The sequence below is a fragment of the Peromyscus leucopus genome, chromosome 1, assembly GCF_004664715.2.
Source record: "Peromyscus leucopus breed LL Stock chromosome 1, UCI_PerLeu_2.1, whole genome shotgun sequence".
Lineage (NCBI taxonomy): Eukaryota > Metazoa > Chordata > Mammalia > Rodentia > Cricetidae > Peromyscus > Peromyscus leucopus.
In genome coordinates, this window is record NC_051063.1 from 172941428 (window position 1) to 172959065 (window position 17638).

Sequence of the window (17638 nt, forward strand, 5' to 3'; positions counted from 1 at the left end):
CCTGCAGACCAAACCTTAGAAGGATCTTACACTCAGCGGGGACATGACAGGGGCATCTTGAGCCAGTGCGGGGTGGCCAGGCTCACCTCAGATGTATGCTACAACCATCTCAAGGCACTGCATTTCAAGGACATGCCAGGAACACTGAGGGCATGAGAGCGCCAAAAGAATATTTTTGGCTTCTGTCCTGAAGTAAACGGACTGGTCTGGAAGTTCCCAGGGACCAAATGATGTGTCATGAGCTGGTACCTGAACCAGCACTACCAACCAAATGAATCCTCTGTGGCTAATGTTTTATGTCAGTTTATTTCTCAGAACAGCAGCCTTGCTACTTCATGGACCCAGTTTTGACTCCCTCGTAGGTATGGGTTCAGAACTCAGGACGGAGATTAGCTCGGTGCTCCACCTTCTGCTTGACTTAAGGGGAAGCGAAGGTCACAGTTCCCACTGGGAAACGACATTAAATGAGTTTGCACATTCAAGAGGTGAGAACTTGCAGGTTAGAGAGAATGAAGTGGTTCTCAAAGTGGAACCCCTTTAGGAGAAGTACTTCAAATGAAGCTGCCTCAGATGATACTTTGGGAAATACTAGGTTTGACAGTGGGAATGGACTGAACAGACTACGTGTCCCTGGACCCAGGCAACCCTGGACCACCATTTCCTTTTGTAGAGCAAGCTTGCCATGAAGGAAGGGACAAGAGATCCACCTGACTCCACCTCCGCTGGGATTAAAAGCACAAGTCACCACACCCAGCACTATTTTTGTTTTTTTTTTAAAGACAGGGCCTAACTGTATAGCCCTGACGTCCCTGGAACTGTGCGGTTCATGTTGGCCACAAACTCCCAATCCTCCTACCCAGTCCTGAGTGCTGGGAGAACAGGTTTCTACCTCGACATAGCCAGCCAGGGGTTGCTTCATAAGTCCATGTAAATAAACAGGCTTCTAAGATCTACCCAAACCCACTGAACCAGAACCAATGGGAGGGGCAGAATAGTAACAGAGTGGGTATTGTGGAATTCTTTTTTTCGGTTTTTTGAGACAAGGTTCTTCTGTGTAACAGCCCAGGTTGTCCTCGAACTCACAGAGATCCACCTGCCTCTGCCTCCCGAATGCTGGGACTAATTTACATGTATCTGTGTGTGTTGGAGTATGAGTTTGTACAGGTGCCCACGGAGGCCCTGGGTCCCCTGGAGTTTAACATTAGGTGGTTGACGTGGGTGCTGGCCCTGAACGCAGGTCCTCTAGTAGAGCAGTGCTTGTGGAATTCTTTAATCCCAGCACTCAGAAAGCAGAGAGGCAGGCGGACCTCTGAGTTGAAGGCCAGCCTGATATACAGAGAAACCCTGTCTCAAAAAACAAAAAAGGAATAAACATTTGTGGGACCTCCTCATTAACTGAATTTGGAGCACCTTATCATTAAGGCCAGTTTGGTGAATGTGGAGTTGCTTAGCAATTATACCTGAGGAGAATGTAGGTGGTGGGAACCAGGTTGAGGGCATGTGTGAAAAACCACCTTCATCTCAGTAAGATGGAGTGTTAATGAGGGTGTCCATTGGTTTTCCTGGTGAACTGCAGATTTCATGGGAACCTGAACCATAACTCAGGATATAAAATAAGAGCCAGGTGTGATGACTAGCTCCATTAATCTCAGCTCACCTAGCTCAAGGTCCACCTGGTATAGAATAAATGCAAAGCTGGACAATTTAGTGAGACCTATCTCAAAATGAGCTGAGAAAGCAGCTTAGTACGTACAGCACCTGCCTAGAATCCCTAGTGAGGGGCTGGGGTGTGGCTCAGTGGTGGAGCCCCTGCCTAGAATCCCCCAGTGAGGGGCTGGGGGTGTGGCTCAGTGGTAGAGCTCCTGCCTAGAATCCCCCAGTGAGGGGCTGGGGTGTGGCTCAGTGGTAGAGCCCCTGCCTAGAATCCCCCAGTGAGGGGCTGGGGTGTGGCTCAGTGGTAGAGCCCCTGCTAGAATCCCCAGTGAGGGGCTGGGGTGTGGCTCAGTGGTGGAGCCCCTGCCTAGAATCCCCCAGTGAGGGCCTGGGATGTGGCTCAGTGGTAAAGCATTTGCCTAGCATATGTGGTCTTGGGTTCCATCCTCAGCAACACACACACACACAAATTCATTAGATTATATGTATAAGGTGTTGTGAAATGAATCTTACAGGCCTGTGAAAGGGCTTCAGTGGGCAGAAGCACTTGCTGCGTAAGCCTGATGACCTCAGCTCGATCCCTGGAGCCTACAGTGGGAGGAGAGACCTGCACGTTAGTGCTGTGTCCTGTGTGCACCTGCACTACCTGCTATGAATATTAATTTAAGATTTGTTTATGCTGTGGAATATTTGTTTGTTGCGTTCTTTTTTGTTTAACTCAGTGAAGCTGTGTTTCTTTGCTTTTCTAAAACACCTGATTGGTCTAATGAACTCTTTGGGGGGCAGCCACCAGCTCCCAAGTAAATACACAGAGACTTATTACTTATGAATGCCCGGCCTTAGCTTGGCTTGTTTCTAGCCAGCTTGTATTAAATTAACCTGTTTCTCTTCTCTTATGTTTTGCCTCTGGGCTTTTATCTTTCTCTATTCTATATACTTTTCTTTCCTTCTTACTTCGTGGCTGTTTGTATGGCTGGACCATGGTGTCCTCTCCTCATCCCTCACCCTCTCTCATTCTTTTTCTCCTATTTATTCTCTCTGCCTGGCAGCTCTGCCTGTCCCTCTCCTGCATAGTTTTTGGCCATTTAGTTCTTTATTAGACCAATCAGGTGTTTTAGGCAGGCACAGTAGCACAGCTTCACAAAGTTAAACAAATGCAACATAAAAGAATGCAACACATCTTTGCATCATTAAACAAATATTCCACAATCACCACCCACGCGTCACATCTCACACACACACGTGCACAAAATGATACCGAGAATGAAAGAGCCTATGGTTTTAACTTGGGTCCCATCCCCAGTGTCTGGGAAGTTCTGATGGATTGAGAGGTATTCACAGTGTGTGCAGCAACTCCACCATGAAGGGGACTTCCCTTCCCACACCACAGGGGCAGCAGGAATTCCTGCAGTCATAGACCACAGCAATGAGGACCACTGCCAAAACACCACACAACGGTGACCCGAGGGCCCCAACTCACCTGATGCTGGATTCCTGAAAGAAGCAGGGCCCCTTCTCCTCCTTTCCCATCCCATCCCGCCAAGCACAGACTGTGTCTCTTCTGTTACCAAATCCCTTCCCTTAACATCACACAGACCAGTCTGGCCCTCCTTTATAAATATTGATTTTATAGAAAGGACCAATTCAAAATTGGTCAGATGCCACACACTAGAAGCTTCCAGAACCACAATGAATGAGAAAACAAAACACCCCAAAAGAGGAAAAAACCCAAATAAAATCTTGGATTGCTGGGTGGTGGTGGCCCATGCCTTTAATCCCAGCACTCAGGAGGCAGAGGCAGGCGGATCTCTGTGAGTTTGAGGCCAGCCTGATCTACAGAGTAAGTTCTAGGATAGCCAGGGCTACACAGAGAAACCATGCCTTCAAAAAACAAAAATAAATTAAAAAAAAAAAATCTTGGACCAAACTGCCTAAAAATCACGGCCCCAGTTAACCAAAAGATTCTAAAGAAACTTGTGGCTTGTGGGGGAGGGGGACAGAGACCCAAATGCCTCACTGAGTACCCCAAGTGGAAGGAAGAATTACCTAGAAATTGAGACCCACTGTCCTTGCCCTCTGAGGCAAGGGGCTTCACAGCTTTACTTGGGAGTCGGTGACAAGAGCTTGAAGAGGGGTCTCTACACTTGCAGGGGTTTCACCCACTTTCCCTGGGGGGGAGAGGGAGACTGGTAGTTGGGAAGAAATCATTTTTTTTATTTAATGAGGAAAACATCTAGAAATGGTGGGCTGCCTCCACAAAGTGCCAACTGGAGTTGCAAGCTAACGGCCTGGAGGCGTCAACCTCAGAGACTGCAGCCCTTTGGGTGAACACAGCCCCACAGACAAAGAATTGGGGAGGCACAGAATGGGGGGGGCCAGCTTGAGGAAAAGCCTCAGGTGGTACCAAAATTAGCTGCCGTCTGCTCCCTGCTGGTGGGTCCCTGGGGTGGAGAGACTCGGGGGTGGGCTTAGGGCTTGATGGAGGCGCAACTGAGATGCTCATAAAAAACAACAAAACACAACCCTCTCTGAGGGTCCATGGCCCTGGCTCTGAAGAGTAAAAAACCAACAGGGGTCAACCGGGGCATTTACCCCGTCAACCCCCAAACCTGGTCCCAGTTCTAGGGGAGATCAACGCTGGGTGGACTGTAGGTGTTGGCTGGTGACTCACTCCTGGTCCCCAGCGCCCAGCACAGCAGGAAGGGCTTAGGTACGGCGGGTGTCCCTCCCCCGGGCTTCACCTCCCCTCCTCCCGGCCGGCCCGGCCCCCACCCACCCCACTGCACGGCAGCACCCAGTTGTTGTCGTGCAGGCCCAGGCGACAGCCCGGGGTCTCGCGATCAGCTCTGCGGCAGCACATCCAGTAGGAGCGTCCGTAAGGCAGGTCATGGTGGTAGGGCTTGGGGTGCCAGCGGCACAGGGACACATCGCCCTTCTCGTATCTCTTGCGGCACTGCTTACAAGGGTCATCGCGATAGAGCGGGTCCCGGTTCCAGCGCGAGTCCGTGGCGCGCACACCGAAAGCCTCGATGATGCCCTTGAAGTGGTGGCAGGTGCACTTGAGGGCTGCCAGGGCTCGGGTGGGCAGGAAGCTGAAGATCTTGACCAGCACATGCTCAGGCAGCAGCAGCATGTACTGGCGCGGCTCCAGAAGACGCTGGATCTTGAAGCGAATCTCCAGGAAGTCATGCGACACGTGCCGGTACAGGCGGCACAGGGAGGTGTCTGCTGTGCCCTCGGGGTCGTCAGGGCCTGGCACTGTGCTCGGGGTATCCGCTGGGGGTGGCTCGGGAGGCCCTTCTGGGCCCCGGGACTGGAGGAAGAAGAGCTGACCAGGGGGGGGCGGCTCCTCGGGGCTCACGGTCAAGCAGACAGTCTCTTCCTTCACGTTCTTGGTGCCATCTTTGCCAAAGAAGATGCACTCGTCCACTACCCCCGTCACCACCACATCCACATGGAATCCTGATGCTCCACAGTCTCGGGCAGGGGGTGGAGGGGGTGCTGGGGGCGCATCCTCAGGCCTGGCCGGGGCTGGCGTCTCCCCTTCACTGGCTTCGTCTGCCCTGGCCAGCAGGAACTCCATGTTGCTGGGAAGGGCATCCCTGGAGGGGCTGATGAGCTGGTACAAGTCGCAAGTGATTTTGTCTTTGGCTCGAGCCCCAGGCCCAGGACTACCAGGGTAGGGACTACCAGGCCGGCCCCCGCTCCAAGTAGGTAAACTGCCATCTGGTGAACGGGGCTCTCGGCCATTGGAGATTCGGAAAGCGATCCGCACCTCACCAGGCCCGGGCCCCGGCCGCTCCTCCTTGCGCAGACCCTTGGTTGGAGGGCTGTCCCGCTGGGCCTCGAAGTGGGCCACTGCCTCGGCCACGCGGCTGCAGTCACCCCCGGCAGCCCGCCTCTCTGACCCCAGCCCCTTGGCGGGTCCTCCCTGCTCAGCTGACACAAAGACCACCGGAGCTGGGGTGGTGGGGCGCGGGTAACTCTGCAGGGCCAGGGCGGCTCTCTGTTCCACCAGAGCCACCATTTCTGCGACGGAGAGCAGGTCCACATCATCCCCAGATGCCGTGGGGGCCCCCTCAGTGGCGGGGGCTCCTCCTCTGCCCCCGGGGTCTGGAGGAGCCTTGGTGGGCTCAAGGCAGCGCCTCCTCCTCTTGGCTTTGGAGCTATCGCTGCCCCAGTGCCCTTTGACCTTCATAGAGCTGGCCCGGCTACCCCCGCCACACTGGTGGGCCACAAAGAAGGCCACCTTCTCCTTCGTATTTCCAGGCTTGATTACGTACCACGTGTCTAGCAGGACTCGACCCTCGTCGCCAGCGGCTGCTGAAGAGAGGAGTGGAGCATGTTGGGAGGTGGGGGCTTCTGCAGCCAAGGCAGGTGGCGTGTTCTCTGAGTGCGCAGGCCCATGGTCAGGCTCAGCCCCACTGCCGGCGTCGGAGCAGGCGGGAGGCTTGAGGGCCGCGGAAGGCGGACGTGGCTGGTTCTGGGAATACGTTCCAAAGGGCCTGGGGCACCAGAGCTGGAAGGGCAGGAGGCTGCCCCTGTCCATGCTGGGAGGTGAGAGCAAACAGCAGGCAGCCACTGAATCTCAGGACCAGGATGGTGGTAGGGAGCTCCACATGCCACCTGGAGACATAGAAGGTTGCAGCACTGTTGTGGAATATTATTTTAAGATGTGTTGCCGGGCAGTGGTGGCGCACACCTTTAATCCCAGCACTCGAGAGGCAGAGGCAGGTGGATCTCTCTAAGTTCGAGGCCAGCCTGGTCTACAGAGGGAGATCCAGGAAAGGCACCAAAACTACACGGAGAAAGCCTGTCTCGAAAAACAAAAACAAAAACAAAAACAAACAAACAAAAAAAAAGATGTTACATTTGTTTATACTGTGGAACATTTGTTTAATGATGCAAAGATGTGCTGCATTCTTTATGCTGCATTTGTTTAAACTCTCAAGCTGTGTTACTGTGTCAGTCTAAAACACCTGATGGTCTAATAAAGAGCTGAAGATGGTCTAATAAATGGCCAAAGATAGGTGGGGCTGGCAGGCAGAGAGAATAAATAGGAGAAATCTGAGAAAGAGAAAAGATTGGGGAGCAAGAGAAGGAGGAGAGGAGGACTCCAGGGGCCAGCCACATAGCTACTCAGGAAGCCACAGTCTAAGACATAAAGGAAGGTATACAGAAATAGAGAACGGCAAAAGCCCAGAGGGTAGATGGGATAATTTAAGAAAAGCTGGCTAGAAACAAGCCAAGCTAAGGCTGAGCATTCACAAGTAAGAATAAGCCTCCGTGTATTATTTGGGAGCTGGGTGGTGGGCCCCCAAAGAGCGAAGAGTGAAGAGTATAAAAACAGTCAACGACAGAGCACTGAAGTCACTGCCTTTCTTCCCAAGGCCACCCAGTCTTCAGTTCTGCACCAGGGAGAGATGACATTAGAGACTGAAAACTGTGTTCCAGACAGTCGAGACGTGCAGGCCTACATATACCCGGGGAGGAAGGGAGGGAGGGGGGGAAGGAGGGAGGGAGGGAGGCAGGCGTGAGAGCAGGAGGTGAGGCCACCCCGGGCTCCACCAGACACCCCCCCCCCCGACACACACACACACACACACACACACACACACACACACACACACACACACGCTCTCTCTCTCTCTCTCTCTCTCTCTCTCTCAAGGGCGGGGAGCATGGCTCTACAGTTCAGCCACAGCACCTGCCTGACTGCACCTCGTGAGGGGTCTGAGATGCAGCTGAGCGGCAACCCTCCCTAGCACGGCCAAGAAAACAAAACTCTATCCCAGCCACACATCAGAGAAGCAGAGGGATGCAGCCAATGCCTTTGCTTACAGTCCAGAGGCCTCCTGTGGCTGACCTTTAACCTTTATTATTTATTTTTTTAGTTTTTTTGAGACAGGGTCTCTCTGTATTAGCCCTGGGTATCCTGAAATTCACTCTGTAGCTCAGGCTGGCCAGGAACTCTGAGATCCACCTGCCTCTGCCTCCTGAGTGCTGGGACTAAAGGCATTCGCTACCACACCTGGCCTAACCTGTAACCTTCAGCGAAAGTACCAGCTGGAGCAAACTCCTCCCCTTACACTTGTACCTTTAGTGGCCAGTTCCTGAAAAGGCAGACATGCCCAGCCTTGTCCACAGCTGCGAGGGCACTCAGAGGGGTAAGGTAACTAGGCAAGGGAGGAAAATCTGAAGCCAGAACCAGACAGACCCTTAAGAAATTCATTCTTGGTTGGGTGGTGGTGGCGCACGCCTTTAATCCCAGCACTCGGGAGACAGAGGCAGGTGGATCTCTGTGAGTTTGAGGCCAGCCTCGTCTCCAAAGTGAGTTCCAGGAAAGGCACAAAGCTACACAGAGAAATCCTGTCTCGAAAAAAAAAAAAAAAAAAAATTCACTCTCCACTTGTTTTGGGTCATGGGATTCTTAAATATGATATATGATGATGATGGTTCTTTTTCTTTTTGAGACAGGGCCTCACTGTAGCCCAGGCTAGTCTTGAACTCACAGCAATCCAATCCTCTTGCTTCATTCTGGGATTACAAGTGTGAGTCACTATACTCAGTTTTTCTGAGGTTATTCTCTGAGATAGGATCTCACTCTTTAGCCCTGGCTGTCAGGAGCCTAGCAATGCACTTGCTCAGCTCCCAGGTGCCCGGGATCACAGGCCTGAGCTGCAGCATCTGTTGAGAGCACCCTTAAAAATGACTTCTCTTTCTTGTTTTGCATGACTGTGCACACATCAGCTAGTCTGGAGGCAGCTTTGTGACTGAGTTTGATGGCAGCACTTTCTGTCTCACTCTACTTACCAGCAGGGAGCAGGTGCCTAGTCTCCACCTTTGGCCCATCTCCTTGCAGACATCTCAACATGAAAACAACCCTCCAACAGGGCATGGTGATGAGTGCTTACAATCCAGATCTGAGGAGGCTGAGGCAAAAGATGGAGAGTTCCAGGTCAGCCTGGGCTACATAGTCAGACCTTGTCTAAAAAGATACAAACAAATAAAAGGAAAAGAAAACAAAGAAGAAAATAACCCTTCACAAAATAAACCCTGAATATCCCAATGGAACAGAGAGGTAAGTAAACTACATGCCAAGAATTAAGCCCAGCCCACTGACTGTAAATTAAATTTTATGGAAACAAATTATGGCTGCTTTCATCCCAAAAGAGCAGAGCTGCATCAATGATTGTATGGCCTGAAATAATTCATTACCTAGTCTTTTATAGAAAAAGTAAGCTGGGCTGGAGAGATGGCTCAGAGGTTAAGAACACTGGAGGTTCTTCCAGAGGTCCTGGGTTCAATTCCCAACAACCACATGGTGGCTCACAATCATCTATCATGAGATCTGGTGCCCTCTTCTGGCATGCAGGGTTACATCCAGGCAGAACACTGTATACATAATAAATAAAAAGTTAGCTTTGCTGGACAGAAGTGGTGGTGTATGCCTTTTATTCCAGCTCTTGGGAGGCAGAGGCAGGTGATTCTCTGAGTTCGAGGCCAGTCTGTTCTACAGAGCAAGTTCCAAGAAAGCCAGGACTACACAGAGAAACCCTGTCTCAAAAACAAAAAGCAAAAAAACCCAAAAAACAAAAACAAACAAGAGGCCAGGCTTGGTGGAGCACGCCTTTAATCCCAGCACTTAGGAGGCAGAGGCAGGTGGATTTCTGTGAGTTTGAGGCCAGGCTGGTCTACAGAGTGAGTTCCAGGATAGGCTCCAAAGTTAAACAGAGAAACCCTGTCTCGAAAAACCAAGCAACCAAACAAGAACAAAACAAAACCAATCCAAACCCACCCACCCACCCAAAAAAAGAAAAGAAAAAGTTAGGTGGTGCTATAGGATAGACTGCCTGCTCTAAATCCAGGCAAATCTGACACCCTATTACTTCATGGTCCTGCAGATGCCATTCAAAATCAGCCTCCAAACACCATCACCAGTAACAGAACCCTGATCTTAAGAATCCTTACCCAACCCCACCCTCATTTCCAGAATCTTCATGTCCACCCCCAAAGTATCCAGACTTTTTCAAATTCTACTTTAAAATTCCAACCTCCTCCTCAAGACCCTACTAAGCCTGGTGGCACATGCCTGTAATCCCAGCACTTGGGAGGCTGGGATATGAGACAGGGGGACTATATAAAAAGACCTTGCCCCCCAAAAAATCAAAGAGGCGCAGGCCTTTAATCCCAGCACTTGGGAAGTAGAAGCAGGTGGATCTCTGAGTTCAAAGCCATCCTGGTCTATGTATCTAGTCCTAGGCCAGCCAGAGCTACCTAAAGACCCTGTCTCATAAATAAATAATAATGGGAGCTGGAGAGATGGCTCAGCAGTTAAAAAGTACTTGATGCTCTTGCAGAGGACCCAAGTGTGGTTCCCGGCACCCACAGAGTGGCTCTCTGTAACTCCAGTTCCAGAAGATCCATCTAGTCTCCACGGCAACAGACAGGTATGTGGTGCACAGACACACACTCAGGCAAAACAACCATACACATAAAACTTAAAACAAAAATCAAAATAATAAATCAATACGCCCTCCAGCACGGAGACGCCAAATCACAAATAACTTTTCACACATCTGAAGATACACAGCAATACCCGAATCTCACAGGTGACTCAGTGGGTCTCCCGACATCCTCCGCTCATTCCAGACACTGATCCTTATTCTACCCCTTCATTCCCCAGAAGCTCCCGAACCTTGAAAGAACTCAGACATAAAAACACCCTCTTTAAAACGAACCCCAAACCAAACAAATATGTCAACAGTCCCTAATGAAACCTCGAGGGGCACAACAGCAGACACGTGTCCCGCGTGCTCCAGCAGGCTGGGAGGCCGGAGTCTCCGCAGCGCAGCTCTGCTTGCAGAGGGGCCACAGGAAGGGAAGCGCCCCCTGTCCTTGGTCACACAGGTGGGAAGTACTCAAGCCCAGGCACCCTGTGCCCACCAGACACCCCAACCACAAAGGACACCTCTAAAACACAACCAAGCCCCCCACACTACAAAACAACCCAAACCCAAGGCGCCTCTTAAGCTCCCGGGAACCCTAAAGTAGCCCCGCCACCCCCGCAACTTTCCCAAGCGCTCAAATAATCGCGTAGGTGCGAACGCGCCCCCAAACCCTGGACCCGCCTCCTTCTCCAGGGGATCTTCCGACCCCTCAGGTGACCCCCCTCCGATAAAAACCCGGACACGCCCCCAGGCGCGCTTACCCGCAGCGCCTCCCCTAGGCGGCCGGGAGAACGGCCGCCCGCAAGCATGCGCACCGGAGCCCCGCGGGCCCGCCCCCTCGCGCGGGCAGGCGCGCCGCGCGCTCCGCCCCGCCCCTTTGTTGACAGACGCGCGCGTGACGGCCCCGGCCAATGAGCGGCCGCGGTTCAGAGCCGTGCCCATATAAGGAAGGCCCTGGCGAAGGGGCCCGACTTGGAAAACAGGAGGAGTAGGCGGGAGGTGACGGGAGGGGGCGGGCGGGATGGAAGCAGCCCGACGTAAGGGAGTGGGGACAAATGCCTGCCGTCCAGGACTGCCGAACGGTGGAACCCGGGAACTAGCCACCGCACTCAAGGGGAGGAGTACTACCCGACGGCCCCTTGAAACCCGAGCCCTGATTGACGCTAGAGATTTAAAGGGCCACGCGGCCGGGACTGGCGGACTCCCGGCATTAAGAACCACGTAGGGGAAAGGTCCGAGAATCTGGCTTTGGTTACTAGTTCTGGCGGGGATGGAGAGAGGTTTCTCGGTGTGACACCCGGAGCCTTAGTCACCTCGCCTTTTCAACAAACAGGCAAGCCGGGTGTGACACCTTAACGCCTGTAATTCCAGTAGTCCGGGAGGCTGAGGCAGGAAGTTTTTAAGCCAGCCTGGGCCATATAGTGTCAGACTTTCGTAAAATAAAAATAAAACATACTAAAACACAAAAACAAGCAAAACCACAGCAATAACAACAAATCCCCCAAATCCACAAACAGGTAAACTCGGGGCTGGAGGTATGGCTCAGCGGTTCAGAGCACTGGCTGCTGTTGCAAAGGACCTGGGTTCGGTTCCAGCACCCGCAGGGCAGCCCACAGCCGCCTGGAAGTCCAGTTCCAGAGGCTTGGCATCCTCTTTTGACCGCTGCGGGCATTGCATGCATGCAGTCCACAGACACACATGCAGGCAAAACACCTATGTATTAAAAAGGTGGGGGGAAAGCTGGCGTTAAGGAAACAGCCTTGGCTATGTCAGACCTTGTTTCAAAGGCCAAATGCAAAAACCCAAAGAACAGATGCTAACCCTGTACTGGTCCCCACAGCCACTGGACGTGGAATTCAAGGCTAAGGTAACTGGCCATGAGGACCTGTCCAGTCTTTCCTACAAGGCTCCCCAAACCTCTGCACTCACTACAGGAAAGCAACAGGAAGTCACTCAAAAATGACTTTTAAGTTATCTTAAAATTACAGACACCTTGTGTTGTTTCAGTGCAGTGCAGGTGCCTGGAGAGGTGGTTCAGTGGGTAAGGGCATTACGACTTTCCCACCAGAGCTTACAGTTTTTGTTTGTTTGTTTGTTTGTTTGTTTGTTTGTTTGAGACAGGGTTTCTCTGTGTAGCTTTGCGCCTTTCCTGGAACTCGCTTGGTAGCCCAGGCTGGCCTCGAACTCACAGAGATCCGCCTGGCTCTGCCTCCTGAGTGCTGGGATTAAAGGCATGCGCCACCACCGCCCGGCCAGAGCTTACAGTTTTAAGGATTTATTTTTATTACTTTTAGTGTGCGTGTGTGTGTGTGTGTGTGTGTGTGTGTGTGTGTGTGTGTGTGTGCTCACGCATTCGAGTGCAGTGTCCACAGTCCAGATGAGGGTGTTGGGGCTGCAGGCACCTGAGAGCCGACTGATGTGCTGGGAGTTCGACTGATGTGCTGGGAGTTCGGGACCTCTGGAAGAGCAGCAAATGCTCTTAATCTCTGAGCCATTTCTCCAACCCTGTAATCCACAATTTTAATGGAACCACAAACACACCTATCCCAGGAGGTTGCCTGAGACAGCAAAGCTGATAGGAGCAGAGCCCCGCATTCTACACCCTCATTAAGAGCCCCCAATAATTAGAGAATGCACATTCCCACACCCTGATGTACAGAGATCCTCCTGCGGGCTGGTCCTGGATGCATAGGCTACACACATGACATTGGGCTCACCAGAAATAGCTCACAGGGAAGGGGAAGGACATCCACTCAAAGGCAACATAAATACATTATGCAGTTAGCAGCACTTAAAATTAACCCATTTAACTCCCACATCTCCTCACTCTGTAGTCCAGCCTGGCCTCCAACTCTTGATTCTCCTGCCTCAGCCTCTTAAGCATTGGCAGCCCAAGCATGCTCCATAACCAATGTGTCTCATTTTTGTGTCTTTATTTGGGGGTCTATGTATGGCATATGAATGTTTGTGTGGGGGTGTGTAAGTGTGCTTGAAAATGCACACGAGTGTGTATAGTGGACATAGATCCAGACCAGGTGTCTTACTCAATCACTCAGCACATGTTTCTTTTCGCCCACCCCGAAACAGGGTTTCTCTGTGTAACAGGCCTGGCCGTCCTGGAACTCACTTTGTAGACCAGGCTGGGCTCGAACTCACAGAGATTCTCCTTCTTCTGCCTCTCTACTGCTGGCATTAAAGGCATGCGCTGCCTCCACCACCACCACAGGCTGTACATGGTTTTTGAGGCAGGATATCTCACTGAAACCCAAGCTCAGTCGTAGCTTGATTAGGCGGCCAATGAGAACCGAATCCAAATGTCTCCTCTGCCTGCCATCCTCCTGGTACTGGGGTTACAGATGCACACAGCGGTGCCTGGCTTCTTAGGTGGGTGCTGGGATCTGAACCCAGGTCCTCAGGCTTGCAGAGCAGGCTCTTTACCGACTAAGCCATCTCCCCGTACTGTGCTCATTCTTTCTTTCTGTGTATGTGTGTCTGTATGTAGGTGTGTGCACAGGTAAGGGTGCCCAAGGAGGTCAAAAGAGGGCGTCAGAGCCACCTGACATGGCTGCTGGAAACCAAACCCAGGCCCTCTGCAAAAGCCAGTGCTCTTAATGCTGAGCTACCTCCCCGGCCCGGCCATCAAGGATGAGGAAGGGAGCTCAGGCAGAGAAAGGCTAGGCAGCTGCTCTGCTCTTCAGACTGAGCTCTGAGGCAATGCTGTCCAGACTGCCCACACTCGCCGGGCGTGGATTGTGTCACTCGGTCCTCAAAGCCATCACACTCAATGTTCCCTGTCTGAAATACTGTTCCTCACCCACCCCAGGGCTCACCCTTCCCTCCGCCTCTGGGGGGCCTTGATGCAAGCCCACAGCCTCTACACAACAGGACACAAACTCAGCCCTCGCTGGCTTTTCTCCGTCCCGCCGATCACCAGCCACCGCACCAAACACTTTGCTTATGAGGTGTGCTGTCTGCTTCTCCTTCCATTAAAATGGAAGCGTAAGGCTGGCATTTCCCTTTGTCTCGGTACAAGTACAGCGGAAGCTCACTTCAAACTGGAGATGCTCCTGCCTCAGTCTCAGACCGGAGTGACAGGTGTGCACTACCATAGCCTGCTCGGCTGGCATGCCTGTCTCTTTGTTCCTATCGTTTGCCTTCCTGAAGCATGGTGCACATGCCAGGCCCTGGGAACAGGCAAGAAACTTCAGGGCGGTTGACTCCAACTGTGCATTGCATTAAACAGCCCAGGTCACCGTGTGCAATACATTGTCTGACTGAGCAGACAACCTGATTGCTGGCCAACGTTTACGTGTCTACCACTGGAGACATCTCAATAGCTGGCCACTCTAGTCAGCTGCCCTGAAAAGTCCCACCCACCCGCTTGGGGGCCTTCCCAGGCTATCCTTGACCTCTTCCTCACCACCATCCTGCTTCTAACACCTGTCCCTGAGCTGGGCAGCTGAGAGGTTCTCCCCTCTCCAGCCTGTACATTTGTTTCAGGAGGGCTGGACTCTCTCCTTGAAGCTATTCTGGATCCGTGAGTAGCTCACTGGCTCCTGAGGGGTCTATAAGCCTTGCTTACCCATGCCCCATCCCACCCCAACCCCCACATCACCTCCGGCTTTTGGCCTGGGTGTCAGCTCTCTTCTCTCCCCCCGAGGGTCAGCCACCACACCATCCTCAACCTCGTCCTACAGTGTTTTTTAAGAACTGAGGTATGAGGTATAACTGAGGTTTAACAAACTGCTTGTTTGCCCTTTGGGAGGGAAACAGGGACACAGGGAGGCCACCTCGTCTGGTTTCTGTCTGCTTCCAGGATCTCTAGATGCCCGAAGGTTTAGATAGCTCTGTCCTGAGGATTATTAGTCAGAAACAACTTCAAAGCCAGCCCGATGGCTACATCTGTAATTCCAGCTCTCTGGGAGGCTGAGGAAGGAGGATCACAAGTTCAAAAGCCAGCCTGGGCAACTGTTGGGGAGACCTGCCTCCTAAAGAGGGTGAGGGCATGGCTTGGCAGTACAGCACGTGCCTAGAATCCACAATGAGGGACTGCAAATGTGGCTCAGTGCTAGAGCCTTTACCTAGCAGGCAGAAGGCTCTGAATTCCATCCCCAGTACAGAAATAAATAAATAAGTAAATAAATAAATCGGGGTCCTGGAGAGATGGCTCAGCAGTTAAGAGCCCTGGCTGCTCTTGAAGAGGATCCCGGCTCAGTTCCCAGCACCCATATGGGTGGCTAACAACTATCCTTAGGTCCAATTCCAGAGGGTCTAGTGCCCTCTTCTGGTCTCTGCAGGCACCAGGCACATAGACAGTGCACATATATATATATATGCAGGCAAAAACACTCATACACATAAAATATTTGTTATTGTTTTTGCGACAGAGTCTCCCTCTGCAACCCAAGCTGGCTTGGAAGTCACTATAAGTTCAGTCTGTGTTGGAACTCCAAGCAATCCCCTGCCTCAGCCTCCTCATTGCTGGGATCACAGGTGTATGTCATCATACCAGAGCAGCCCTCTTTAGTTCACGTTCTGAAATGAAACTGATCCCCAGCAATCACTCGCAGAAACCAAGCCAGGAAACTTGCCCCTTACTGCTGGGTCCTGAGCCTTGCTTATTCATTTAACAGATGTTTATAAAAACCTATATTGCAGGGGCTAGAGAGGTGGCTCAGTAGTTAAGAGCACTGGTTGTTCTGACAGAGGACCCGAGTTTAGTTCCCAGCACCCACTTGGTAGTTCACAACTGCCTGCAACCCCAGTTCCAGAGGGTCCAGTGTTCTCCTCTGGTCTCCGAGGGTACCACACACATATAGTGTGCAGACATACATACTGGCAAAACATCTACACACATTAAAAAAACAAGGCTGGGTGTGGTGATGCACACCTTTAATCCCAGCACTTGGGAGGCAGAGGCAGGTGGATCTCTGTGAGTTCAGGGCCAGCCTGGTCTACAGAGTGAGTTCCAGGACAGCCAGAGCTGTTACACAGAGAAACCCTGTCTCGAAACAAACAAACAAACAAACAAAACAACAAGAACAAAACTATATTGTAGCCAGTTGTGGTGGTGCATCCTTTAATCCTGGCACTTTGGGCCAGACAGAGGCAGGCATATCTCTGTGAGATTGAGGCTAGCCTGATCTACACAATCAATCCAGGCCAGCCAGGGCTATACAGTGAGATCCTGCCCAAACAAAACCTGCACTGTGACAGGTGTGGCTCCAGGCATTGGAGACACACGAGGAACAGGAGACAGAAATCCTTGTTCTCAAGGGGCTGCCATACTAATTGGATCAAGGGAAAATAAACACAACAGCAGTTTCCAGGTAGAAATAAAACAAACACAGAGGTGAGGGGCTGGGCTGGATGGAAGGGGAGTATGATCTCCAATCAAGCAGTCAGTGAGGATATGAGGAGGCCATCTCCTTTTCCCTACGAAGGTACGCACCACAGGCAAACTCTAACAGCTCTGCCACCACAGCTAGTAATATGCTGTCACGAATGGAATACAACAACAACGACAATAATTTTAGAGGCAGATGTGATGTCGAATGCCTGAAAAGTCAGCATTCTGGAAGTGGAGGCAAAAAAGATCCCGGAGAGCTCAAGGCCAATCAGGAAGGACTAAAGAGTCCTGATTGAGCACTGGCTGCTCATGCAGAGGACCTAGGTTCAATTCCCAGCACCCACAAGGCGGCTCGCAACCATCTGTAACTCCAGTTCCAATGGATCAGACGCCCTCTTCTGGCCCCCACAGGTACTGCATGCACATGGTATACACATGCAGGCCAACACTCAAAACACTTAAGTACAAATAAATACTGGAAGCTTAGTCTATAAAGTGGACCCGGGCTTCATGCTCACTATCACATAAAAAGAAGTAGGTCATGGTGGCATACGTCTGTAACCCCACCACTGCAGGTACAGAGATAGGCTTGCTGGTACATACACATGCAGACACATACACACACATGCACGCACGCATGGATGTGCTATATGAGTGAGCCTCAGACAGGCACAGGCTGAAATCCAATTTAAGATTTTTTTCTAAGCCAAAAGAGCATGGTACCTGGAGCCTGTGATCCCAGCACTTGGGAGGCGGAGGCAGGAGAATCAAAGTCATCATCCTCAGTCACAAAGTGAGTTCAACACCAGCCTGGGCTTCATCAGACCCTGTCTTAGAAGAAGAAAGAAAAAAGCAACAACCACGTGTGGCAGCATAGGTCTGTAATTCCAGCGCAGTAGTGACTGGGACAGACCAAAGTTTGGGGCCAGCCTATGCTACATAATGCGACTCTTTCAGAAAACAAACACCGAGTGTCAACAGTCAGCAGAGGTGACCAGATCTCTGTCGGCAGAATTTCAGAGCAGTGAAGCTATGAGGGTAGAATGTGCCTCACAAAACAGAAACAAAGGGGAAGAAACGGCAAAAATAATTTGGAAATGTCACTTGTTTTTCTAAGACAAATAAATGAAGGACATGGGGGTGGGGGGGGGGAGTGGCAGCTCACCCAGCTGTAACACACAGGGAC

At 51.7% G+C, this 17638-nt stretch overlaps 1 protein-coding gene across 1 annotated transcript; it reads right to left on the minus strand.

Moving 5' to 3' along the window:
- Nucleotides 1-3860: 3860 nt before the first annotated feature.
- Nucleotides 3861-8566, minus strand: LOC114709880 (F-box only protein 46). Its single transcript, XM_028893875.2, has 2 exons — nucleotides 8467-8566; nucleotides 3861-6279 (listed from the first exon to the last, which is right to left on the minus strand). The coding sequence occupies exon 2, from the start codon at nucleotides 6200-6202 to the stop codon at nucleotides 4391-4393; it is 1812 nt and encodes a 603-aa protein (XP_028749708.1). The 5' UTR covers nucleotides 6203-6279; nucleotides 8467-8566; the 3' UTR covers nucleotides 3861-4390.
- Nucleotides 8567-17638: the final 9072 nt, after the last annotated feature.

What these genes read in the sequence shown, in the direction of transcription:
- LOC114709880 (XM_028893875.2), bottom strand. Translation starts at nt 6,202, where the DNA reads ATGGACAGGGGCAGCCTCCTGCCCTTCCAGCTCTGGTGCCCCAGGCCC.